Source organism: Leucoraja erinacea, chromosome 21 (assembly GCF_028641065.1).
Source record: "Leucoraja erinacea ecotype New England chromosome 21, Leri_hhj_1, whole genome shotgun sequence".
NCBI lineage: Eukaryota > Metazoa > Chordata > Chondrichthyes > Rajiformes > Rajidae > Leucoraja > Leucoraja erinaceus.
The window spans coordinates 478,285-504,153 of record NC_073397.1 but is presented as its reverse complement, the minus strand read 5'-3'; the positions used below and the strand labels follow the sequence as shown (position 1 = coordinate 504,153).

The window sequence follows — 25,869 nt, the reverse complement described above, 5'->3', positions numbered from 1 at the left end:
GGCTGTAGGGAGGACGCTGCTCATGAACCCTGTACGTTACAGTTTTTCGATGCCTACCATCTGCACCTTTTTGTCTAGTTTACTCATCACCTGCAGCTTCTCACACTATCACCCACCTCCCTCAGTCAGTCTGAAGATGGGTTCATTGCCGCCACAGATGCTGCCTAACCTGCTGAGTTCCTCCCGCATTGCCAATGCTTTCTTTCCCCAGAGGCATTGGCAAGGGAGTGTTATTGCCCAGAATAAACATCAAGGCTGCAAATCCCCAGGGTCGGCAGGGCTGTTATTTATTGAGTTCACGGGAGCTGCTGTTCTCGATTGTAGGCGCGTGCACAGGGACAACATGGGCCGCTGGCAGGAGAAAACACACAGTGCTGGAGGAACCCAGCGGGTCAGGCAGCATCTGTGGAGGCAGTGCACACACCAGGTTTCAGGTTGGGACCCCACTGTCTGGGAGTCCGTGCCATGCACACACACACACTAACACGCACACTGTACACACACATACACTAACACGCACACTACACACACATACACTCCACACTAACACGGTTTCAGTGTTCACTGGGGCAGGTGTTCTCAGTACCGGACTCACTGCCCCAATTCAGCGTCCCTTCTCCACCATAAACCAAAGGAACCCTGCCCGCCTCTCCCACACCCCTCAACTTGTGCCGATCATATTCCCTCCCCTGCCCGCAGTGTCCCCGCGCCCGGCGGCCGCCGCGTTACCGCATTGCTGTAGAGGGGAGGAGGGGGGCGGGTCTGCATTTGCGCAGCGCCGGCACCGACACCGCCCTCCCCCGCAATAAATAGCGGCGACTCGCAGTGTCCGCTCCCCGCTCCACCCGCAGGTGAGGGAGCGCCCGGCCCGGCCCGCCGCGGGGAGACAGACAGACAGACAGACAGGCAGACAGACAGGCAGACAGGCAGAGGGTGGAGGTGGAGGGAGACAGGGACAGGTGGATGCGGGGGAGAGAGATCGGCAGAGAGAGGAGAGAGAGGAGAGAGAGAGAGAGAGAGAGAGAGAGAGGGAGAGAGAGAGAGGGAGTGAGGTGGGGGGGTAGAGGGAGAGAGAGAGGGAGGGATGGGGAAGGTGGGGGAGATGCGGTGCGGAGGGAGATGGGGGGAGTTGGCCTTATAGAGGAGAAAGATCGCAGAATAAATGGCCGGTTTTAAAATAGAGCGAGTGATAGTAACAGATGGAAATAAAGAGGGAGAGGAGTGGGTGAGGGCTGTGAGCCGCGGGGAGGGGGGAGCATGTGAATGGGTTGATATTTCGGGACCAGTCCCGTGTTACCCCCCTCCCCCCACCATGACCTCCCCGAGTCTGACCCCCCCACTCTGAGCCCCCACCCACTCTGCCCCTTCTACTGACCCCCCCGACCCCACACACCCTGACCCCCGCCCCACACCCTGACTCTCCACTCTGAGCCCCCCCCCTCACAATGAACCCCCCCCTACCCACAGGTTTGCAGGCTCCAGGATGGGCAAGGAGAAGGTTCACATCAACATTGTGGTGATCGGACATGTGGACTTCGGGCAAATCCAACACCACCGGCACCTCATCTACAAATGTGGCGGCATCGACAGGAGAACCACCACATCGAGAAGTTCGAGAAGGAGGCGGCCGAGGTAACGCAGCAAAACCCAGCCCCCACCCCACCCAGCACCCAGCACCCTCCCACCCACCCATCACCCTCCCACCCACCCACCCAGCACCCTCCCACCCACCCCAGCACCCACACACCCACCCACCCACCCACCCAGCACCCCCCATCCACCCACCCACCCACCCAGCAGCACACCCACCCACCCCCCCAGCACCCACCCATCCCCCCCCACCCAGCACCCATCCACCCACCACCCACACCCACCCACCCATCCACCCAGCACCCACCACTAATCAGTACAATGTTGGAGCGTGGGGTACAATCCCACCGCAGTCCCAGCAAAGTAACTGGAATCCCAGCACAGTGACCATGGTCCAAGAACACATAGAAACATAGAAACATAGAAATTAGGTGCAGGAGTAGGCCATTCGCCCTTCGAGCCTGCACCGCCATTCAATATGATCATGGCTGATCATCCAACTCAGTATCCCGTACCTGCCTTCTCTCCATACCCTCTGATCCCCTTAGCCACAAGGGCCACATCTAACTCCCCTCTTAAATTTAGCCAATGAACTGGCCTCAACTACCCTCTGTGGCAGAGAGTTCCAGAGATTCACCACTCTCTGTGTGAAAAAAGTTCTCCTCATCTCGGTTTTAAAGGATTTCCCCCTTATCCTTAAGTTGTGACCTCTTGTCCTGGACTTCCCCAACATCGGGAACAATCTTCCTGCATCTAGCCTGTCCAACCCCTTAAGAATTTTGTAAGTTTCTATAAGATCCCCTCTCAAATTTCTCCTAAATTCTAGAGAGTATAAACCAAGTCTATCCAGTCTTTCTTTATAAGACAGTCCTGACATCCCAGAGATCAGTCTGGTGAACCGTCTCTGCACTCCCTCTATGGCAATAATGTCCTTCCTCAAATTTGGAGACCAAAACTGTACGCAATACTCAGGTGTGGTCTCACCAAGACCCTGTACAACTGCAGTAGAACCTCCCTGCTCCTATACTCAAATCCTTTTGCAATGAAAGCTAACATACCATTCGCTTTCTTTACTGCCTGCTGCCCCTGCATGCCTATGACTGGTGTACCATGACACCCAGGTCTCGCAGCATCTCCCCCTTTCCCAATCGGCCACCATTTAAATAATAGTCTGCTTTCCCGCATCTGCAATCCCAGTCCCAGCAGAGTTCCAACAGCATCCTAACACAGTGACCACAGTCCCAGCACAGGAACTACAATCCCTGCCCAGTACCCGCACAGTAACAATATTCCCAGTACGATCCCAGCACAGTAACTACAATTCCAGCACAATCTCAGCAGAGGAAGCACAATCCCACCAGTGTCCCAGTGTAGTAAATACAATCCCAGCTGGGTGCCATGACAATGGCCACCATCCCAGCACAGCCTCTGCCTCTCCCTGGGGTGAGGTTGGGGAGTTTGATAACACTGGCAGTCGGTACGGGCTCGGGTTTGCCGGTGGATGGGCAGGGTGGTCCGGGACCCTGTGAGCTGCCGCATTATCCAGGCTACTGAAATCTGTGTAACAGGCCCTTTGGCCCATCAAGTCCATTAGTTTTATGTTATCCCACTCCCCACACCCAGAGTCCACCAGTCCCACATATTCTGCTTCAATCGCTGCCTTTGCTCCAACCATCTGCCTATCAACCACCTATCACATGTAGGAAGGAACTGCAGATGCTGGTTTAAGCCGAAAATAAACACAAAAAGCTGGAATAACTCAGTGGCTCATGCAGCATCCCTGGTGAAAAGGAATAGGTGACGTTTTGGGTTTGAGGAAAGGTCTCGACCCAAAACGTCACCTATTCCTTCTCTCCAGAGATGCTGCCTGAGCCACTGAGTTACGCCAGCACTTTGTGTCTGTAGCGGAGAGGCCAATGTTGGAGTGGTAGGAGGAAGGAATTTACTTGTTGGGACATTGTCACCACTGCTAGGGCAAGGTGGATCCAGGATGTTGGGGACAAAGAATGGACAGACCACGTTTCGAGTCAGGACCATTCCTCAGTCCTTTCTGTCCTCAGTCTCCTCCATTGTCACAGTGAGGTTAACCGCAAATTGGAGGAACAGCATCTCATATTTCGCTTGGGCAGCTTACAGCCCAGTGGTATCAATATTGATTTCTCTAACTTCAGGTAGCCCCGGCATTCCCTCTCTCTCTATCCCTCCCCCACCCAAGTTGCACTAGCTTCTCATTTTTACCTAACAAACAACTAACAAGGGCCTGTTTCCTTTATAATTGTTACTTTTTTGTATACTATTCATTCATTGTCCTCCCTACATTTGAGTAAAGGAGCAAAGAGGTTCATCTGCAGTTATACAGGGCCCTGGTGAGACCACATCTGGAGTATTGTGTGCAGTTTTCGTCTCCCATTTTGAGGAAGGACATTCTTGCTATTGAGGGAGTGCAGCGTAGGTTCATCAGGTTAATTCCCGGGAAGGCAGGAATGTCGTATGATGAAAGAATGGAGCGACTGGGCTTGTATTCACTGGAATTTAGAAGGATGAGAGGGTATCTTATAAAAACATTAAATTATTAAGGGATTGGACACGCTAAATGCAGGAAACATGTTCCCGATGTTGGGGGAGTTGAGAACCAGGGGCCACAGTTTATGAATAAGGCCATTTAGAACTGAGATGAGGAAAAACCTTTTTCACCCAGAGAGTTGTGAATTTGTACAATTCCCTGCCTCAGAAGGCAGTGGAGGCCAATTCACTGGATGCATTCAAAAGAGAGTTAGATCTCTTAGGGATAGCGGAATCAAGGGAAATGGGGAGAAAGCAGGGAGGGGGTATTGATTGTGGATGATCAGCCATGATCAATTGAATGGTGGTGCTGGCTCGAAGGGCCGAATGGCCTCCTCCTGCACCTGTTGTCGATGTATCTTTCACCGTCTACATCTCTTGTTTCCCTCACCTCTGACTCTCAGTCTGAAGAAGGTTCTCGGCCCAAAACGTCACCCAGAGATGCTGTCTGACCATTCCTCAGACTGTAACAAGTGCAGGCATGTTGGGCGTGGATTGATTATGAAGTAACAAGACTTTGTATCAAGGCTACGGCTTAATTATTAGGACAGATCCAAAGCAGTCAGCGAGGGGGGTTTAGAGGGCCCACAAACACCTCCATCCAAACCCCTGCACCGTGCTGTGGCACAGCCCCACCCTTGTACAATCAGCAAACAGGGCGCACACACACATGCTCAGTGGGTCAGGCAGCACCCCTGGGGCATGAAGTGAGCAATGTTCCACGCCCAGCTCACAGCACAGGCTCCCCTGGGGAAGAGTGATCATAATATGAGTTTCTTATAGAAACTTACAAAATTCTTAAGGGGTTGGACAGGCTAGATGCAGGAAGATTGTTCCCGATGTTAAGGAAGTCCAGGGCAAGGGGTCATAGCTTAAGGATAAGGGGGAAATCCTTTAAAACCGAGATGAGAAGAACTTTTTTCACACAGAGAGTGGTGAATCTCTGGAACTCTCTGCCACAGAAGGTAGTTGAGGCCAGTTCATTGGCTATATTTAAGAGGGAGTTAGATGTGGCCCTTGTGGCTAAGGGGATCAGAGGGAATGTAGAGAAGGCAGGTACAGGATACTGAGTTGGATGATCAGCCATGATCATATTGAATGGCGGTGCAGGCTCGAAGGGCCGAATGGCCTCTACTCCTGCACCTATTGTCTATGTTTCTATGAATGCCAACGTCATACAGCATGGGTACAGGCCCTTTGGCCCACAACGGCCCATCTCATCTACCTGCATATAATCCCTATCCCTCCATTCCCTGCAGATCCGGAGCCTATCCAAAAGCTTAAACACCGCTATCTATCTTCCACCACCACCACCACGACCCTCGGCAGCTCGTTCCAGCACCCACCTGTGTGTAGAAAATAACTTGCCCCGTACATCTCCTTTAAACCTTGCTCCTCTCACTTATGTCCTCCAGACTTTAGAGATACAGCACGGAAACAGGCCCTTCGGCCCACCAAGTCCGCGCCGACCAGCGATCCCTGTACACTAGTACTATTCTACACACTCGGGATAATTTTTAATTTTACCAAAGTCAATTTACGTATAAACCTGCACATCTGCGGAGTGTGGGAGGAAGCCGGAGCACCCGGAGAAAACCCACGTGGTCATGGGGAGAACGTACAAACTCCGTAGAGTCTCTGGCACTGTAAGGCAGCAACTCTACCACTGTGCCACCCAATCACACTTCCAGCCTGGGAGAAATGTTCTGACTGTCTACCCTACCCCTGCCTCTCATCATTTCATAAACTTGTATCAGGTCTCCCGGCAACCTCTGGCGTTCCAAAGAAACCAGTCCGTCTGTCCAACCTCTCCCTGTAGCCGGCAACCCCTAAACAAGGCTTCCCTCTGGTAAACCTCTCCAAAGCCTCCACATCCTTCCTGGAATGGGGCGTCCGGAACTGCACACAGCACTCACTCCAAATGCGGCCGAACCAAAGATACAGAGATTCTGCCTGAGCCGCTGAGTTACTCCAGCACTCTGTGCCTTTTCCCCTACAATGCTACTTGTGTTCTGCCTTGCCGCAGATGGGAAAAGGCTCCTTCAAGTACGCCTGGGTTCTGGACAAGCTGAAGGCAGAACGAGAGCGTGGTATCACCATCGACATCTCCCTGTGGAAGTTTGAAACACCAAAGTTCTACATCACCATCATCGATGCCCCTGGACACAGGGACTCGAACATGATTCCCGGCTGGACCCCCGATAACAGGCTACCCACCCCATCCCTAACCCCCACCCCATTACCCCAACCCCTACCCCAACCCCCACCCCCCCAGGTTACCCCCACCCCCCCCATACCCCCCACCCCAATGCGCACCCCAACCCCCCCCACCCCAACCCCCAAACCCCCACCAACCAACCCCCAACCCCCACACCCCAACCCCCACCCCAACCCCCACCCCCTCACCAACCCCCACCCCCACCCCCAACCCCCACCCCACCCCCACCCCAACCCCACCGCACCCCCACCAATCCCCAACCCCAACCCCAACCCCCCACCCCCACCCCCCCACCCCCCCACCCCAACCACCCCAACCCCAACCCCCCCCCAAACCCCACACCCCAACCCACCCCCACCCACCCCGCTCACCCCCCCAACCCACCACCAACCAACCCCAACCCCCACCCCCCCACCCCCACCCCCACCCACCCCCACCCCACCCCCACCCCCCTCCCCACCCCCACCCCCCCCCAACCCCCACCCCACCCCCCACCCCCGCCCCCAACCCCACCCCCCCCCCCACCCCCCCCCCCCCCCCCGCCCCAACCCCCACCCCCACCCCAACCCCCACCCCTAGCCCTACCCCCACCCCCCCCACCCCAACCCCCACCAACCCCCAACCCTAACCCCAACCCCCCCACCCCCAACCCCAACCCCCCAACCCACCCCACCACCAACCCCCACCCCAACCCCCCCCCAACCCCAACCCCCTCACCAACCCCCTCACCAACCCCACCAACCCCAACCCCCACCCCAAACCCACACCCAACCCCCCACCCCCCCCACCCCAACCCCCACCCCAACCCCCACCAACCCCCTCACCACCCCCACCCCAACCCCCCCCCAACCCCCCACCAACCCCCACCCCAACCCCAACCCCCCCCAACCCCCACCCCCACCCCACACCCCCAACCCCCACCCCCACCCCCCCCACCACCCCCACCCCAACCCCACACCCCAACCCCAACCCCCTCACCAAACCCCCCCCCCACCGCAACCCCTCACAACCCCCCACCCCAACCCCCTCACCAACCCCCACCCCCAATCCCCCACCCCACCCCCCACCCGGGCAGGGTAGGGGCCGGTGTGTTGTGGGATCAGGGGTCGCAGTGTCAGGGGTCAGGGTTGGGAGGTGTAGGATCAGGGGGAGTGGGGTTGGGGGTCAGGTGTTGGAGGGGTTGGGGACATGGTGTCAGGGGTTGTTGTGTCGGGTCTCAGTGTCGTGAGGTCAGGGGTTGCGGTGTCAGGGGTCAATGGTCAGTGAGTCAGGGGTCAGGATTGACTGCCCTCGTTGTCCTCTGGCCCAGGCGGACTGTGCGGTGCTGATAGTGGCTGCGGGCGTGGGTGAGTTTGAAGCCGGTATCTCCAAGAACGGGCAGACACGGGAGCACGCACTGCTGGCCTACACTCTGGGGGTCAAGCAGCTGATCGTGGGCATCAACAAGATGGACTCCACCGAACCGCCCTACAGCGAGAAACGCTACGACGAGATTGTCAAGGAGGTCAGCGCCTACATCAAGAAGATCGGCTACAACCCCAGCACTGTGCCCTTTGTGCCCGTCAGTGGCTGGCATGGAGACAACATGCTGGAGGCCTCGCCCAACGTGAGTACCCCGCGCACCCCCCACCCCACCCCCCACCCACCCCCCCCACCCCCCTCCAGCCCCCACCCACTCCCACATACCCCCCATGCCCCCCCCCCCCCCGTCCAACTTGTGTACCCGCAGCAGCCCCATCCCCCACGCTTCGCCCAACATGAGTACCCGTGGCAATGCCAGCTGTAGATCCCCACCCCTCCCCCTGGTCTGGGCGGGTGTCTGGGCAAATGACCCTACATGGTCGGGCAAGGCCGGTGTTATTTTTAATCTGCTTGGGAATGTGCCAGCGCTGCCAGGAATTCCCCCCCCTCCCCCCAAGGGGGATATCTCTGGCTCTGTCCGTCATCACCAGGGGTGGGGGAGGTTTTGGGAAACCCAACACTCCCTCCCCTCCCCCCACTGGCCACGGGATATATATAGCCCGACTGCACAGGCCAAACAGGGAGCGTTCCAGAAACCTCTGTCAGATCAGATCACACAGTGAGTGATACAGTGTGGAAACAGGCCCTTCGGCCCAACCTGCCCACTCTGAACAACATGTCCCAGTTACACTAGTCCCACCTGCCCGTATTTGGTCCATATCCCTCCAAACCTGACCTATCGATGTATCTTTCTTAAACGTTGAGATAGTCCCAGCCTCAACTACCTCCTCTGGCATCTCGTTCCACACACCCACCACCCTTTGTGTGAAAAAGTTACCCCTCGGATTCCTATTAAATCTTTTCCCCTTCACCTTAAACCTATGTCCTCTGGTCCTCAATTCCCTTACTCTGAGCAAGAGACACTGTGCATCTACTCGATCTATTCCTCTCCTGATTTTGTTCACCTCTATAAGATCACCCCTCATCCTCCTGCGCTCCATGGAACTCTCCCAGCCCACTCAACCTCTCCCTATAGCTCAGACCCTCTAGTCCTGACAACATCCTCGTAAATCTTCTCTGAACCCTTTCAATCTTGGCAATATCTGTCGTATAACGTGGTGCCCGACTCTGAACACAATACACAAAATGTGACCTAATGCTTAAACAACTGCAACATGACCTCCCAACTTCTATACTCAATACCCTGACTGATGAAGGCCAATGTGCCAAAAGCCTTTTTTGACCACCTTATTTATCTACCTGTGACTCGACCTTCATGGAACCATGCACCTGTACTCCTAGATCCCTCTGCTCTACAACACTACCCAGAGGCCGACCTTTCACTGTGTAGGTCCTGCCCTTGTTTGATGTCCCAAAATGCAACGCCTTACACTTCTCCGTATTAAATTCCATCAACCATTCCTCCGCCCACCTGGCCAATCGATCCAGATCCTGCTGCAATTTTCACAACCATCTTCACTATCTGCAAAACCACCCACTTTTGTATCATCAGCAAACTTGCTAATCTTGCCCTGTATGTTCTCATCCAAATCATTGATGTCGATGACAAGCAGTAACGGGCCCAGCAACGAACCCTGAGGCACACCACTGGTCACAGGCTACCAGTCCGAGAAGCAACCTTCCATCTTCACCCTCTGCTTCCTTCCATGGAGCCACTTTTCTATCCATGTGTGTAGGATAGCACTAGTATACGGGGTGATTGCTAGTTGGCACGGGTGGGATGGGCCAAAGGGCTGTTTCCACGTTGTATCACTAAAGTCTAAATTCTAGAGAATTGAGTGGGGTGGGACCTCTGCCCCCCCCGGCGCTGACCTCTGCCCTTTCACTTCTTCCCTCTGCCTTGCCGATGTGGACAGATGCCGTGGTTCAAGGGGTGGAAGGTGGAGCGTAAGGAGGGCAATGCAGGCGGGGTGACACTGCTGGAGGCTCTGGACACCATCCTACCCCCCTCTCGACCCATCGGCAAACCCCTCCGCCTACCCCTGCAGGACGTCTACAAGATAGGAGGTGAGGGGGGGGTGGCTGGAGGGGATGTGGGAGAAAGGGAGGGATGGGGAGGGGGAGGAATATGGGAGAGGGGAGTTGGTGGTGGAGAGCGGGGGAGGGGAGGGGAGGGGGGGATGATGTAGGGATGTGAAGGAGGAGGGGTGGTAGAGGGGAGGGGGAGGGGTTGATGGGGAGGTAGGGGGAGGGGGATGTGTAGGGGAGGGGTAGTGAAGGGGAGGGGAGGGCAGGGGGGGGTGTAAGGGGGGGGGGGGGAGGCTGATGGCTGATGGTTGGTGGAGTCTGAAACCCTCTGTAGAGGACGAGACACCCATTGACGTCGGTGACCCTTTGCATTTGGTAAGGGGTCAAGACAGTGACCCTGCCTTGTGACCTGTGAACCTGTCCCCTGAACTTTTCGGTGCTTTACCCAGTGATTGGCATGGTGACCTGTGACCCAGTCCCTGACCCTGTGACCCTGACCCCATTATCATGCACCCTGCCTGTGACCCTGACCCTGTGACCCTGACCCCATTATCATGCACCCTGCCTGTGACCCTGACCCTGCCCCTAACCCGTGACTGGCAGGGATCGACTCAGTGACCTGTGACCTTTCCCCTGACCTAACTGTGCCTTGTGACTGGCATGGATTGGCATGGTGACCTGTGACCCTGACCCCTAACGGTTTACCGTTGTGATGGGCAGGGATCGGCACGGTGCCGGTGGGCAGGGTGGAGACGGGCGTGCTCAAGCCAGGCATGGTGGTGACCTTTGCCCCGGTCAACATCACTACGGAGGTGAAGTCAGTGGAGATGCATCATGAGGCGCTGGCTGAGGCGATGCCTGGCGACAACGTGGGCTTCAACGTCAAGAACGTGTCCGTCAAGGATGTACGCCGCGGAAACGTGTGTGGAGACAGCAAGAACGACCCACCCATGGAGGCCTGCTCCTTCACTGCACAGGCACGCTGGGGAGGGGGGGAGGGGGAGGGGGGGGGGAGATGGGGAAGGGGGAGGTGTTGGAGAGGATCCAGAGGAGGTTCATGAGAATTAACCCAGAAATAAGTGGTTTACCATATGATGAGCGTTTGACGGCACTGGGTCCGTACTTGCTGGAGTTTAGAAGAATGAAACTTACCGAATAGTGAAAGGCCTGGATAGAATGGATGTGGAGAGGATGTTTCCACTGGTGGGAGAGTCTAGGACAAGAGGCCATAGACTCAGAATTAAAGGACGTTCCTTTGGAAATGTTACAGTGCTCATGGGGGATTTCAACATGCAAGAACTGGGAAAATCCAAGAAAGGGAATTTCTAGAGTGCCTCCGAGATGGATTCTTAGAGCAGCTTGAGGTGGAGCCGACCAGGGAAATTCTGGAATTAGTGTTTTATAATGAACCAGATTTGATAAGAGAGTTTCAGGTAAAGGAGCCACCAGGAGGTAGCAACCACAACATGATGTTTTAATCTGCAATTTGAGAGGGGGAAGATGAAATTAGATGTGCAGTATTGCAGCTTAGCAAAGGGGACCACAGAGGCATGATGGAGGAGCTGGTCAAAGTTGACTGGAAAGTCCACCTAGCAGGGATGACGATGGAACAGCAATGACAGGAATTTGTGGAAATAATTCAGAAGATGCAGGATCTTTTCATTACAAAGAGGAAGAAAGATTCTAGGGGGAGAAAGTGGCGACTGCCCGACAAGGGGGCGGGAAGCCAGAGGATTGGGAAGTTTAAAGAACAACAGAAGGTAACTGAAAAGACAATACGGAGAGAAAAGTTGAAATACGATGGTAAGCTAGCCAAGAATATAAAAGAGGATAGCAAGAGTTTCTTCATTTATATAAAGAGCAAGAAAGAGGCAAGAGTGGACGTTGGGCCGCTGGAGAATGATGCAGGAGAAGTGATAATGGAGAATAAAGAAATGACAGAGGAGTTGAATAACTTTTTACATCAGTCTTCACAGTGGAAGATACCAGCAACGTGCCTGAAATTCAAGAGTGTCAAGGGGTGGAAGTTAGTGGAGTGGCTATTACTAGGGAGAAGGTGCTTGGGAAACTGGAAGGGCTGAAGGTGGATAAGTCACCTGGCCTCAAAATAAAAGGATGTTCCTTTAGGAAAGAGATGGGGAGGAATTTATTTAGTCGGAGGGCGGTGAATCTGTGCAATTGATTGCCACAGACTGCTGTGGAGACATGATATTTTTAACCAGAGATTGACAGATTGTTGATTAGTATGGATGTCAGGGATTATGGGGAGGGGGCAGGAGAATGGAGTTAGGAGCGAGAGACAGATCGTCCATAATTGAGTGGTGAAGTAGACTCGATGGGCCGAATGGCCTAATTCTTCTATCACCTATGAACATAAGAAAGATGAGGAGGAATTTATTTAGTCAAAGGGTGGTGAATCTGTGGAAGGCAGGGATTGACAGATTCTTGATTAGTACAGGTGTCAGGGGTTATGTGGAGAAGGCAGGAGAATGGGGTTGAGTGGGAAAGATAGAGGGAGTGGTCAGTGTGTGGGAACTTTGGAGTGAGAGGGACAGGTACATGGATAGGGCAGGTTTAGAGGGTTATGGGCCAAATGCGGGCAGGTGGGACTAGATAGGGCATGTTGGTCAGCATTGGCAAGTTGGGCCAAAGGGCCTGTTTTCACGCAGTATGACAATCAAGTACCATAGGTAGAGCAAAGGGGAAGATACAGAGTGCAGAATGTTCCGCATTGTTACAGGTTCTCTTATGGATAGTTATATGGACGGGAAAGGAATGGAGGGTTATGGTCTGAGCGCAGGTGTATGGGACTAGGGGAGAATACGTGTGCGGCACGGACTAGAAGGGTCGAGATGGCCTGTTTCCGTGCTGTAATTGTTATATGGTTATTGTAGCGCATCAGTTCCAGAGACAACGTCCAATGTCCACAAGGGTGAATCGGACAGTATTCTAGCTTTGGGAAGGAATAGATAGGGTGAATGCACAGTCTTTTACCCAAAGTAAATAGGTTTAAGGTGAGAGATTTAAAGATTTAATAACAATCTGAGGGGGAACTTTTTCACTAAGAGGGTGGAGGGTATAGGGAACGAGTTGACTGAGGAGGTATTTGAGGCAGGTACTATAACAATGTTTAAGAGACGTTACATGGATAGGACAGGTTTAGAGGGATATGGGGCAAATACAGACAGGTGGGACAGGTGTAGATGGGGATGTTGGTCGGTGCGGGCAAGTTGGCCGGTGAGAGAAGTGGGAGAATGCCCCCTGGGAGGGAGTATGCTCCTTGGCCCTTTGGAACTGACCTCTGTCTTCGGGTGGGGGGAGTGGGGGGTTTAGGGGGAGAGGAGGGGGGGCTTAGCCAGTTCAGAGAGTTCCCTGGTTCAGGGTGGGGGCGGTGGTGGAGGGGGGTTTAGTTCGGGGGGCTCCCTGGTTCAGGGGCACTGGGGGAGGGGTTGGGGGGTATAGCCATTGGGGGAGGGGTGGTGTTACCCAGAGGGGGGTCTCCCTGGTGTGGGGTACTGACCTGTGCCTCCTGTCGGTGATCTGCCCACAGGTGATCATCCTGAACCACCCCGGGCAGATCAGTGCCGGTTACTCACCGGTCATTGACTGCCACACCGCCCACATCGCCTGCAAGTTTGCCGAGCTGAAGGAGAAGATCGACCGGCGCTCCGGCAAGAAACTGGAGGACAATCCCAAAACCCTCAAGTCTGGAGACGCCGCCATCGTGGAGATGACCCCCGGCAAGCCCATGTGTGTGGAGAGCTTCTCCAAGTACCCTCCTCTCGGTGAGTGACCCCGACCCTGTCCACCGACCCCTGACCCATGCCCCTACCCTGCCCTCTGATCCCCGCCTCAACACGTGAACTACGCCCCTTGATTCCCTACCCCATGCCCCCCGACCCCTGGTTGCCCGGCAACGGCTCTGTGGCAGTGGAGTGGCGTCCAGCAAGATCCCAGTGGAGCAGAATGCTGTGGTGTTATCGAGCTACACTGCCGGCAACAGGCCCTGCTGCCCAACGTGCCCCATCTACACTAGTCCCGCCTGTCCATACTGTCTACGGCACCCACTTAAGTGTCATCTCAGTGCCCTTCAGTTGTGGGAGCTGATTGGCTGCAGGAACCCAGCCCTTGCTGTGGGATCTTGCTGTTCCTCTCCATGGTGAAGCCGGGCCTCGGGGAAGTGCCGGAGAACATAGATGGCAGCGTGAAGCAGGGTCCCGGCACCAAACGCCACCTGTCTACCTTACCCAGAGATGCTGCCCAAACCGCTGACTTACTCCAGTACTTTGTCTTCTCTCTGTAACTCAGCTCTGTAACTCACCCCTCCCATCTGCAGGTCCAGCTCCCTCCCTCCCCCCCCCCCCCCTCCCCCCCCTTTCCCCCACCCCCCCTCCCCCCCTCCCTCCCTCCCCTCCCTCCCTCCCTCCCTCAGGTCCCATAGGCCAAGGCAAACCTTCCTTGGCTGTGATACTGTCGCCCGGGGAATGTGGGGGTGAGTGAGGGGCTCCGTGACCTCTGCCCTCTCCCCCTGGTCCATGGGCCCCAGGCTAACATGTGCGGTGTTATGGTTGCAGGCCGCTTTGCGGTGCGGGACATGCGGCAGACGGTGGCGGTCGGCGTGATCAAGAACGTGGAGAAGAAGTCAGGCACCACGGGCAAGGTCACCAAGTCAGCCCAGAAAGCCCAGAAAGTCCAGGGCAAGTGAAGGGAGGTGGCAGGGGCCGGTCCCTCCCCCCCACTGGGGCCCTCCCCCCCGCAGGGGCCCCCCCTGCCCACCGGGGCCTGCCCGCCCGCTACACGGCCCTCACCCAACCACTGGATGCTCACCATTAAAGTCCAATGGAAGTTCTTCAAGAGGAAACGCATGTGGCCAGGCAGCCCAGCCTTCCGGTGTCAATAAACACACACAAACTCACACACACTGTCTTGTCTACCTTCCTCACTCCCAGAGACCCCTCCTCACCTCCCCACCCCACCATCCCCCTCACCCCCCCCCTCACCCCCCCCCTTCCCCTCCCCACCCCACCACCCCCATCCTCACCCACCCCCTTCCCCTCCCCACCCCACCGTCTCCCCACCCACCCCTCCCCCACCCCACCACACCCCCCCCATCCTCACCCACCCCCCTTCCCCTCCCCACCCCACCACCCCATCCTCCCCACCCCCTCCCCTCCCCACCCCACCGTCTCCCCTCACCCACCCCCTCCCCCACCCCACCACCCCCATCCTCACCCACCCCCTTCCCCTCCCCACCCCCCCACCCCCATCCTACCCCACCCCCTTCCCCTCCCCACCCCCACCGTCTCCCCTCACCCACCCCCTCCCCCACCCCACCACCCCCCATCCTCACCCACCCCCTTCCCCTCCCCACCCCACCGTCTCCCCTCACCCACCCCCTCCCCCTCCCCACCCCACCCACCCCCATCCCACCCACCCCCTTCCCCTCCCCACACCACCGTCTCCCCTCACCCACCCCCTCCCCCTCCCCACCCTACCACCCCCATCCTCTCCCACCCCCTCCCCCCCCCCACCCCCACCATCCTCACCCCCCACACCCACCCCCCTCCCCCACCCCCCACCCCCATCCTCACCCACCCCCTTCCCCTCCCCTCCCCTACCCTACCGCCTCCCCTCACCCCACCCTCTCCTACCAACTCCCCCTCCCCAGCCCAGCCCTCACCACCTCCTTCTCTCCCCCTCACCCACCCCTACCTCCTCACCCCTGTGAATAATAGTCTCGACATTAAACGTTGCCTATCCATGTTATCCAGAGAACGTGTGGTGCAGCAGGAGAGTTGCTGCCTCACAGCGCCAGAGCCCCAGGTTTGATTTTGACTATGGGAGCTGTCTGTGCGGAGTTTGCACGTTGTCCCCGTGACTGCGTGGGTTTTCTCCGGGTGCTTCGGTTTCCTCCCACACTCCAAAGACGTGCAGGTTTGTAGATTAACTGGATAGTGTTAGTGTGTGAGGGTCCTTGCACTTTGTGTCTTTGCATCTGCGGTTCCCTCTGTCGATATTTTACTGATGTCATCACCTGTGAGCAACAATCCTTCACACCAGCCCTGTTATCCCACGTTCCCATCCACCCACACACCAGGGGGGGGGGTCTGTGGTTTAGCATGTTCCCCTTGTCCAGCTTCAGTGTGTGTGTACTGGCGGTGGGGCGCGGGCTCGACACAGGGTGGGCAGTGGAGAGGGGGAGGGAAGGATAGGACAGGAGGGGGGAGTTGGAATGGGGCTGCACAGTGGACATGGACACTGAGGGTGGGAAGGGGGTGACCAGAGCGATTGCCCTGCCCTCCGTCCCTGAGCTCTGGTGGGGCCTGGTCAGCCCTGTCGGCCGGAGCTCACTGATAGTCAAGGGCAGGTGTGACCCTCCCCCCACCCTCACTCGCAGGTCAATGCTAAATGGAGGCCGCAGCTGTCTGCCTGCTGACCTTTCCTTTCTGCTGCTCACCCGATACATAGAAAATAGGTGCAGGAGGAGGCCATTCGGTCCTTCGAGCCAGCACAGCCATTCATTGTGATCATGGCTGATCGTCCCCTATCAATAACCCGTGCCTGCCTTCTCCCCATATCCCTTGACTACACTAGCCCTTAGAGCTCTATCTAACTCTCACTTAAATCCATCCAGTGACATGGCCTCCACTGCCCTCTGTGGCAGGGAATTCCATAAATTCACAACTCTCTGGGTGAAAACGTTTTTTTTTTCACCTCAGTCTTAACTGACCTCCCCTTTATTCTAAGACTGTGGCCCCTGGTTCTGGACTCGCCCAACATTGGGAACATTTTTCCTGCATCTAGCTTGTCCAGTCCTTTTATAATTTTATATGTTTCTATAAGATTCCTCCCCTCATCCATCTAAACTCCAGTGAATACAAGCCTAGTCTTTTCCAGGCTGGCACCCTCCCCGCCCCTCACACCCGCTGCACACACTCGCACACACGCACGCACACACACTCGCACGCACACACACACATGCATTCGCACGCACGCTGCACACACTCGCACGCGCACACACGCGCACGCACACATGCACACACTCGCACGCGCACACACGCGCACACACATGCATGCACACACACACATGCACACGCTGCACACACACGCACGCCCACACTCGCACGCGCACACACACGCACGCACACACTCGCACGCGCACGCACACACACTCGCATGCGCACACTCGCATGCACACTCATGCGCACGCACACACAGGAACACACACACACACAGACAACAGGCCCTTCAGCCCACTAGCTACACACCTACCAAGTTGGCAGCCCCGTTGTCCTGCACTCAGCCCTAAACCTTCCCTGACCACCCGACCAGCGATCACCCGTTCACACGACTTTCATGTTATCCCAATTTCTCAGCCACTGCTTACACACAAGGTGCAATTTACAGAAGCCAATTAACCTGCAAACTTGTACGTCTTTGGAGTGGAGTGGGAGGAAACTGGAGCACCCGGAGAAAACCCACGAGGTCACAGGGAGAACGTACAAACTCCAAACAGACAGCACCCGAGGTCAGTATCAAACCCGGGTCTCTGGTGCTGTGAGGCAGCAACTTGGTTTAGTTCAGAGATACAGCATGGAAGCAAGCCGTGAGTCGACACTGATCAATGATCACCTGGTCACTAGTTCTATGTTATCCCACTTTCTCATCCTCTCCGTACACGCTGGGGCCAATGAACCTGCAACCTCGCTTGTCTAGACAGTTGTTGAGGCCAGAGATCTCTTGGCACTCAGACACAGGGGCAGGCAGGATAACAAAATATAATCTTTATTTCTGTTGGGCCGCAGGGCCGGGACAATGTCCTGTGAATGAACGGCACTGAGCACAGTGGGTCAGGCAGGGAGAGAGAGGAGGGAGAGGGTTGGTAGAGAGAGGGTGAGAATGAGGGGGGAGAGAGGGGGTGGGTAGAGCTCTCTTGTGGATATTGCCAGTGTAGATCACAATGTTGACACTGTGACAGTGAGGTGGGTCATCACGGCTGCTGTCTGTACAGAGTTTGCACGTTCTCCCTGTGACCTGCGGGGTGTCTGGTGTCTAGTCTCAGTCCACGCACCAGTTGCTGGCCCATCTGGTCCCGGTCCCACAGCGAGGGGTCGGTGTCTGACCAGCATCTAGCCCGGTGTCTGGGTCAGTCCACGCTCCAGATGCTGGCCTGCCCAGTGGCGGAGGCACTGAGCATGTAGCGGTCGTGGGCACAGCAGAGTGCGGTGACGGGGCCACCTGATGCCTCCAGCTCCTTCACCAGCGAGCGATCGGCCGCGCTGACCACCTGGATCCGGCCACCACCGTCTGGTGCCGCACCGCCCACCCACACCTGCACATGGTACATGGCACACAGCACACGTTACACGGCACATGGTACACGGCACACAGCACACGTTACACGGCACATGGTACACGGCACACTTCGCAGGGGAGTGGGTCAGAGGTTGGGTGGCAGCGAGGGTCAGGAACAAGGTACGGGCAAAGGTCAGAGGTCGGGGTGAAAGTTGGAGGTCGGGTCGGGGCGGAGGTCGGGGCGAAGGGCAGAAGGTCAGAGTTAGGGATGGGGCGAGGATCAGAGGTGACGATGGGTTGGAGGGCAGGTCAGAGGTCAGAGTCCCACCTGCTCCTTGACGTGGACCATGCAGTGTCCGCTGCTGGGCAGCGACATCACCCCCACGGGTTCGGACAGGCAGCGCATGCTCCACACGTACAGGCTGCACCTCGGGGAGCTCAGCACCCACACCTCGTCCCTCTGCAGCAGAGATAGCACCGTTATCCAGAACATTCCCACACCCCGACATTGACCCCCCCACCCCACCGGCACTCATCCCCTCCACCCCTGACCCATCACCCCTAACCCATCACCTACACCCCATCACCCCTGGCCCCACTGACCAAGACCGTTGCCCTCGACATCTGAACCCTCACCCCTGACCTCTGACCATCAGCTCTCAGCTCCCTGACCCCGCGCTGTACCTGAGGGAGGATGAGGAAGTGGCTCCAGGGGACGGAGCCTCCATCCGGGGTCAGGCCGTGGGTCACTTTCTGAAGCTGCTGCCCATCCCAGGACAACATCACCAGACTCTGGTCAGCACCTGCGGGGTAGAGAGAGAGAGGTGAGGAGGGGTACAGAGAGGTGAGGGGGGGGGGGTGGTGAGAGGTGGGAGAGATGTGTGGGGGGGGAGAGGGGAGGGGGTGATGGGGGGGGAGAGGGGGGGGTGATGGGGGGGGATAGTGTTAGGCTGCCTGTCATCATGTTAGTGGGGTCCACATCCTCCCGCTGGGGGAGGGGGGGAGCGGGGGTATTGGGGCACAATGTTGGACGGTTCACCCCCCCCCCCCCCAGTAGAACCCACCTCCCCCTTCGCCCCTCCCCCCCCCCCCCCCCCCCCCCCCCCCCCCCCCCCCCCCACCATGCGAGTGTGGACTCACAACACCAGAGGTTGCACTGGTGCATGCTGATGGCGGACAGATAGCAGCATTGTTGCAGCTGCAGCTGGCTGCAGGACTCCATGGTGACCGGGTCCCACACCACCACCGTGCCGTCCATGCTGCACGAGAAAACAGGGCTGGAGAGGGAATATATTACATGTCAGCACCAGCAGCCCACAGATCCCACCCCACACCGCATGTGTCATACATGTCACTGTGCAGGTACAGCGCATGGATCGCAGCAGTATCCTACAAATGTACAATGTTACCAGAGCCAATTACCCCACAAACCTGCACGTGTGTGAAGTGTGGGAGGAAACCCACGCGGTCACGGGGGAGAACGTGCAAACTCCACACAGACAGCACCCACAGTCAGGATGGAACCCGGGTCTCTGGCGCTGTGAGGCAGCAGCTTTACCCACTGCGCCACTGTGCTGCCCTTTGTTTCTTCTCGGGCCACAGGTGTGGACCCACAGGTCGGGTTTTTGGGCTAAATTGGTTTGTCCCGTACGGGACCGCCCTTGTCCCGTATTTGACTGCTCGGGTCGAGGGGACTGTCGGGTCGGAGCGCCACGTCCGGCCCCGCCTCACCCGTCCCGACGTAGTGCAGCCCATGGAGTGCAGCAGCAGCAGCGCCTCGACCCTGGCCCCGTCGGCGGTCGGCAGCCCGGCCAGCTGTCCGACCTTCGGACCTTCGCTTACCACTGACACCACCACCTCTCCTTCTCATGGCCGATCATCGGTTCATGAGTTTGATTGGGTGCCGGATTTTGCGTGTGGCCCCTGGGCCAAAATTCAGCTGGCCCACCAGCTGGGCTTTGTGTACAGTCCAGCACCCGGGGCCAACTCATCATTCACCCAGTCATGGCCGAGTCGGGCAACAAATTGCCGTCAGGAATTGGTCCCTTATTTTGACCGTTTGTCCCTTATTTGGGAGTGAGACAGTTGGCAACCCTAGTCACAGGTGAGTGAGGACCCACAGGTGAGTGGGGACCCACAGGTGAGTGGGGACCCACAGGTGAGTGGGGACCCACAGGTGAGTGGGGACCCACAGGTGAGTGGGGACCCACAGGTGAGTGAAGACCCACAGGTGAGTGAGGACCCACAGGTGAGTGAGGACCCACAGGTGAGTGGGGACCCACAGGTGAGTGGGGACCCACAGGTGAGTGGGGACCCACAGGTGAGTGAGGACCCACAGGTGAGTGGGGACCCACAGGTGAGTGGGGACCCACAGGTGAGTGGGGGACCCACAGGAGTGAGGACCCACAGGTGAGTGGGGACCCACAGGTGAGTGGGGACCCACAGGTGAGTGGGGACCCACAGGTGAGTGGGGACCCACAGGTGAGTGGGGACCCACAGGTGAGTGAGGACCCACAGGTGAGTGAGGACCCATAGGACGGCAGCGTGCTAAATGTTGTTCCTTTGTTTAATGGAGGTCGGCAGAATCCAGGGAGCTGGAGATGTGAGCCACACACAAGTGGCAGCGACACTATTGGAGGGAATAGTTCCAGAGAGGAATTACTCTCATTTAGAAGAGAATGGGTGGATTAGGGATAGCCAGCATGGCTTTGTACATGGCAGATCCTGTCTCACTAACTTGATTGAGTTTTTGAGGACATGACAAAGGAGATTGATGAAGATAGGTTGGTGGATGTTGTATACATAGATTTTAGCTTTTGATCATATAACCATATAACAATTACAGCACGGAAACAGGCCACTCGGCCCTTCTAGTCCGTGCAGAACACTTATTCTCCCCTAGATCATGGTTGACTGATCTAGAAGAATAAGGCGTAAGGTATTTATGATGATTTGATGGTATGGACCTGGTTTATACATAGGTTGTGAGATATTAATATTGGATGTAAATGTAGATGGGATGGTGGGTACGTTTGCTGACGACACCAAAATTGGAGAAGTTGCAGACAGTGAGGAATGCTATAGCTCAGCTGCAGAAATGGGCAGAGAAATGGCAGATGGAGTTTAACCCGAGCAAGTGTGGGGTGTTGCACTTTAGGAGGTTGAATGTAGGAGGAGAGTATACAGTTAATGGCAAGACCCTTAATAGCATTGATGAGCAGAGAGATCTTGGAGTCCAAGTTCATAGCTCACTGAATGTGGCTGCATGTAGATAAAGTGGTGAAGAATGCAAGCAGTATGCTTGCCTTCATTGCTAGGGGCATGGAGTATAAGACTCAGGAAGTCATGATGCTGCTCTGTGGCACTTTGGTCATGCCGCATGCAGTTCTGGTCGTTCCATCACAGGAAAGATGCGAGGGCTTTGGACAGGGTGCACGAGGTTTACTAGAATTCTGCCTGGATCGGAGGGTTTCAGCTACAGGGAGAGATTCAACAGACTGGCATTGTCTTCTCTGAAGTGAGGGAGATGGAGGGGAGACTTGATATAACATTATGAGAGGTGTAGATAGGGTAGACAGTCAGAACTATTTTCTCCCAGAGTGGAGATGTCTAACACTAGAGGGTCAAGTCAAGTCAAGTCAAGTCAAGTCACTTTCATTTATATAGCACATTTAAAAAACAACTCTCGTTGGCCAAAGTGCTTTACATTGGTGGGGTTACTAACGTTATACAACATTGGTTCATAGATTAAGTACATACATCACTACATACATATAGCCCTCCCTCAGAGGACGTCAAGAAAGGCTTGAGAGTAAAGATGAGTTTTAAGTCTCAACTTAAAGGAGTCGATGGAGGGAGCAGTTTTGATGGGAAAGGGGATGCTGTTCCACAGTCTAGGAGCTGCAACCGCAAAGGCACGGTCGCCCCTGAGCTTATGCCTAGACCGTGGGATGTTCAGCAACCCCAAGTCGGCCGATCTGAGGGGCCTGGAGGTGGAGTGGTGGGTGAGAAGACTTTTTATGTAGGTGGGGGCAAGCCCATTGAGGGCTTTGTAGACATAAAGAAGGATCTTGAAATTTATTCGGAACCGCACAGGGAGCCAGTGGAGAGAGGCCAGGATCGGGGTGATGTGGTCCCTTTTTCGGGTGCCCGTCAGGAGTCTCGCTGCGGCGTTTTGGACCAGTTGCAGGCGGGACAGGGAAGATTGGCTGATGCCAGTGTAAAGAGAGTTGCAGTAATCTAGGCGGGAGGAGATGAATGTGTGGATGATCTTTTCCAGGTCATGAAACTGGAGGAATTGTTTTATTTTAGCTATCGTCCGAAGCTGAAAGAAGCTAGCTTTTACCACGCATTGACTTGTTTGTCAAATTTCAGTGCTGAGTCAAATATCACGCCAAGGTTTTTGACGTGAGGTTTGAGTAGTGGGGTGAGGCTTCCAAGGCTGCCTGCTATTATTTTGATTGAGTCCGAGGGGCCGAGAAGGATGACCTCAGACTTACTCTCGTTTAGTTGGAGGAAGTTCTGGGCCATCCAACACTTTATATCCTCGAGGCAGTGGATAAGGTTAAGCAAATTTGATCGGGTTTTGGGCTTCAGGGGGAGATAGAGTTGTGTATCGTCTGTGTAGCAATGGAAGGAAATGCCGTGCATAGCTATAAGGTGAGAGGGAGAAAGTTCAAAGGAGATGTGCGGGGCAAGTTTTATTTTACAGGTGGAGGGTGGTGGGGGCTTGGAATGTGCTGCCGGGGGTCGTGGGAGGCAGATATAATATTGGTGTTTGAGAAGCTTTTAGATAAGCTGATGGGTATAGAGGGATATGGATCACGTGCAGGCAGAGACTAGATTAACTTGGTATCATGTTGGGCATTGAAATTGTGGGCCGAAGGGCCTGTTCCTGTGCTGGACTGTTCCATGGAAGATAGACATCAAGTCTTGGAGTGGTTCAAGTCAAGCAGCATCTCTGGAGACGATGGATATGATGTTTCGGGTCGGATCCCGCTTCAGACTAGTGGAACCCTTCTTGTGTTACAGTACGGAGTGTGTAGAAAGGAATTGCACCAAAGATACACACAAGATGCTGGAGTAACTCAGCGGGACAGGCAGCATCTTTGGAGAGAAAGGATCAGTGACGTTTCGGGTCTGGAACCTTCTTCAATTTGAAGAGTCCCGACCCGAAAATTACTCCAGCATTTTGTGTCTATCTTTCGTGTAAACCAGCACCTGCAGTTCCTTCCCACTGTACTGTAGCATGTTCTATGTGTCTGTGAAACATGCCTGGCTCAGAGCATTGATCACAAGCCAGTCACACACGTCACACACCTGCCTGTCTCAGTGTGCCTGTCACATACCAGTCACATGCCTGTGGCAGTGTAACAATCACACGCGTCACACGCCCATCCCATGCCAGACACACGTCTGTCACACGCCTGTGAGTGCGTGTTGAGCTGGGGCTCACCTGTCCTGTCCCGGTGTCCCTTGCACCAGCCCCGTCACCTGGTTGCGGTGGGCGGTTAGCCGGCGGTGGCAGCTCCGGTCATTCCCACTCACCACGTAGATGTAGGAATCCTCCGAACCCAACCACAGGCCACCCCCATGCACCAACAACACACAGTTCTGGGGGACAGAGGAGAGAATGGGGGGGGGGGGGGGGGAGGAGAGAGAGGGAAGAGATTTCAGTAGAGTCTCAAGCAACAGTCCCTCTGCCCCCCCCCCCCCCCCCTCCCCCATCGCTCTGTGCTGCAGCTGCCACCATCTGGGTCAATCACTGCCGGCACCGCCCCTCCCTTCAGCCCTACTGCACTGTGCTAACCCAATCACCCCATTCATGCCCGTCCCATCAGGGATATCCCGGGGTTCTTCCCCCCCACCTCCCCTCCCCCCCCACTCCCCCCCCCTCCCCTCCCCTCCACTCCCCCCCCCCCACTCCCCTCCCCCCCTCCCCCACAATTCCCCTCCCCCCCTCCCCCCTCCCCCCTCCCCCACTCCCCCCCCCACACCCCTCCCCCAATCCCCTCCCCTCCCCCCTCCCTCCCCTCCCCCAGCCCCTCCCCTCCCCCCTCCCCCCCCCTCCCCCTCCCCTCCCCCAATCCCCCCCGCTCCCCAATCCCCCACCCCCCCCCTCCCCTCCCCACCCCACATCCTCTTCCACACACCCCCCCCTCCCCTCCCCCCCCTCCCCTCCCTACCCGTCCGCCCCCTCCCCTCCCCCCCCCCCCCCCTCCCCTCCCCCTCCCCCCCACTTCCCCTCTCTCCTTTTCCCCTCCCCTCCCCTCCCCCCCCCCCCACCCCCTCCCCCACTCCCCTCCCTCACCAGGCAGGCGGTGCCGGCACGGATGGGGGGCCCGCTCCATTTCCAGGTTGCCGCGTTGTAGACCAGGAGCCGCCCGTCAGCCAGCGTGCACCAAAGTGTAGGCGGAGAGTCCACTCTCTCCCCAGGGTCCAGGCTCCCCTGCGGAATGGGGAATGGTCAGTCACTGCAGCCCCTCCCCCCCCCCACCCCAGCACCGCCCCCACCCCCCCCCCCCCCTCCCCCCCTCTCCCCTCCCCTCCCCTCCCCTCCGGGATCCAAGGAGCGATAGCTGAATGGTGAGAATATTGGCTTCATGGAAAGAAGCTGAGGGTGATGGTGGAAGGTTGCTTCTCGGACTGGAGGCCTCGTGGTGACTAGTGGTCTACCTCTGTGCTGGGCCCGTTACTGTTTGTTTGTCGTCTACATCAATGATTTGGATGGGAACATACATGGCAAGATTAGCAAGTTTGCAAATGATGCAAAGTGGGCGACAGTGATAATGGTTGTCAAATATTGCAGCAAGATCTTGATTAGTGTGGGTGTCAGGGGTTATGTTAATTAGTGTGGGTGTCAGGGGTTATGTTAATTAGTGGGGGTGTCAGGGGTTTTGGGGAGAAGGCAGGAAAATGGGCCGAGAGGGAAAGATAGGTCAGCCATGATTGAATGGCGGATGGGCCGAATGGCCTAATTCTCCTCCTAGAACTTCTGAACTTCTGGTTGGCCAGGTGGGCTGAGGAACAGTTGATAGAATTTAACACAGACAAATTCTCCCCCCCCCCCCCGCAAGGCTCTCGATGTTGAAGCCCCCGCCGGGTGATGGTAAGTCCCGCGTCCGATCCCAAGCTCCGTGAACGGGCCGATTCAAACTCCACGACCCGGGGCGGACGAAGCTGCCACCCTCCAGTCCATCGGACAAAGCTGTTGTTGCGGGAGCTCCCGAGAATCGGTCACCAACCAGGGACCGGCGAGCTCCTGATGTTACCGTCCACAGGGGCCGCAGCTGGAGCCTCCGAAGCTCTGAAGTCGAGGCGCAGCCACAGCGCTACCACAGCCTCCGCAGTCCGCCAGCTCCGCGATGGTGAGTCCACAGGCTCTGCCACAGGAGCCCCCAATGTCGATTCCGGTTGGAGGCCGCCAGCTCCATGATATTAGGCCTCAGCGCAGACGGAGATACAACAAGGAGAAGGTCGCATCCCCGTTGAAAGAAGAGGTTTAAAAAAGGTTTCCCCCACCCCCCGCACATACACAACTAAAAATAAACTAAAACATACATCTAACAAGACAAAAGAAAGCAAAAAAAGGAAAAGACAGACGGACTGCAGCGAACCGCAGCTGCTTGGCAACGCCGCCACTCCCGTAGCATCTAACCGATCTATTCCTCTCATTTTGTCCAGCTCAGTATCATTCCCTCCCCCTCATCCTCCTGCACTCCCAGGAGTGTGTGTAAAGGTGCCGCAGGGTAGGT

General features: G+C 56.4%; 3 protein-coding genes across 3 annotated transcripts in view; 1 reads left to right on the top strand and 2 right to left on the bottom strand.

Annotated features, from left to right (window-relative positions):
- Positions 1 to 723: 723 nt before the first annotated feature.
- Positions 724 to 14,737, top strand: LOC129707157 (elongation factor 1-alpha 2-like). The gene is given in 9 exon segments (XM_055651942.1): positions 724 to 851; positions 1,468 to 1,600; positions 1,603 to 1,632; positions 6,179 to 6,342; positions 7,670 to 7,976; positions 9,709 to 9,859; positions 10,541 to 10,797; positions 13,371 to 13,605; positions 14,395 to 14,737. Coding segments are annotated over 8 exon segments (1,392 nt in total). The 5' UTR covers positions 724 to 851; positions 1,468 to 1,483; the 3' UTR covers positions 14,526 to 14,737.
- A 3,144-nt stretch (positions 14,738 to 17,881) lies between these two features.
- LOC129707152 (DENN domain-containing protein 3-like) lies at positions 17,882 to 24,586 on the bottom strand. Its single transcript, XM_055651922.1, has 6 exons — positions 24,426 to 24,586; positions 23,571 to 23,728; positions 19,256 to 19,392; positions 18,800 to 18,918; positions 18,444 to 18,575; positions 17,882 to 18,152 (listed from the first exon to the last, which is right to left on the bottom strand). The coding sequence occupies exons 3-6, from the start codon at positions 19,371 to 19,373 to the stop codon at positions 17,967 to 17,969; spliced, it is 555 nt and encodes a 184-aa protein (XP_055507897.1). The 5' UTR covers positions 19,374 to 19,392; positions 23,571 to 23,728; positions 24,426 to 24,586; the 3' UTR covers positions 17,882 to 17,966.
- LOC129707574 (DENN domain-containing protein 3-like) overlaps positions 23,456 to 25,869 on the bottom strand; it is a 31,250-nt gene continuing 28,836 nt past the window's right edge. The window contains exons 14-16 of the mRNA XM_055652722.1: positions 24,426 to 24,563; positions 23,571 to 23,680; positions 23,456 to 23,474 (exon numbers count right to left, since the gene is read on the bottom strand). Coding sequence (XP_055508697.1) covers positions 23,456 to 23,474; positions 23,571 to 23,680; positions 24,426 to 24,563 — 267 coding nt within the window. The remainder of the gene's footprint in view (positions 23,475 to 23,570; positions 23,681 to 24,425; positions 24,564 to 25,869) is intronic.

Bases quoted from the DNA above. Each gene is read 5' to 3' on its own strand.
- LOC129707152 (XM_055651922.1), bottom strand. From the start codon at position 19,373: ATGGACGGCACGGTGGTGGTGTGGGACCCGGTCACCATGGAGTCCTGC. The intron at 18,919-19,255 runs GTGAGTCCACAC...TCTACCCCGCAG, and splicing joins CCAGTGCAACCTCTGGTGTT to GTGCTGACCAGAGTCTGGTG. The intron at 18,153-18,443 runs GTGGGACTCTGA...TACCATGTGCAG, and splicing joins TGGTCCACGTCAAGGAGCAG to GTGTGGGTGGGCGGTGCGGC.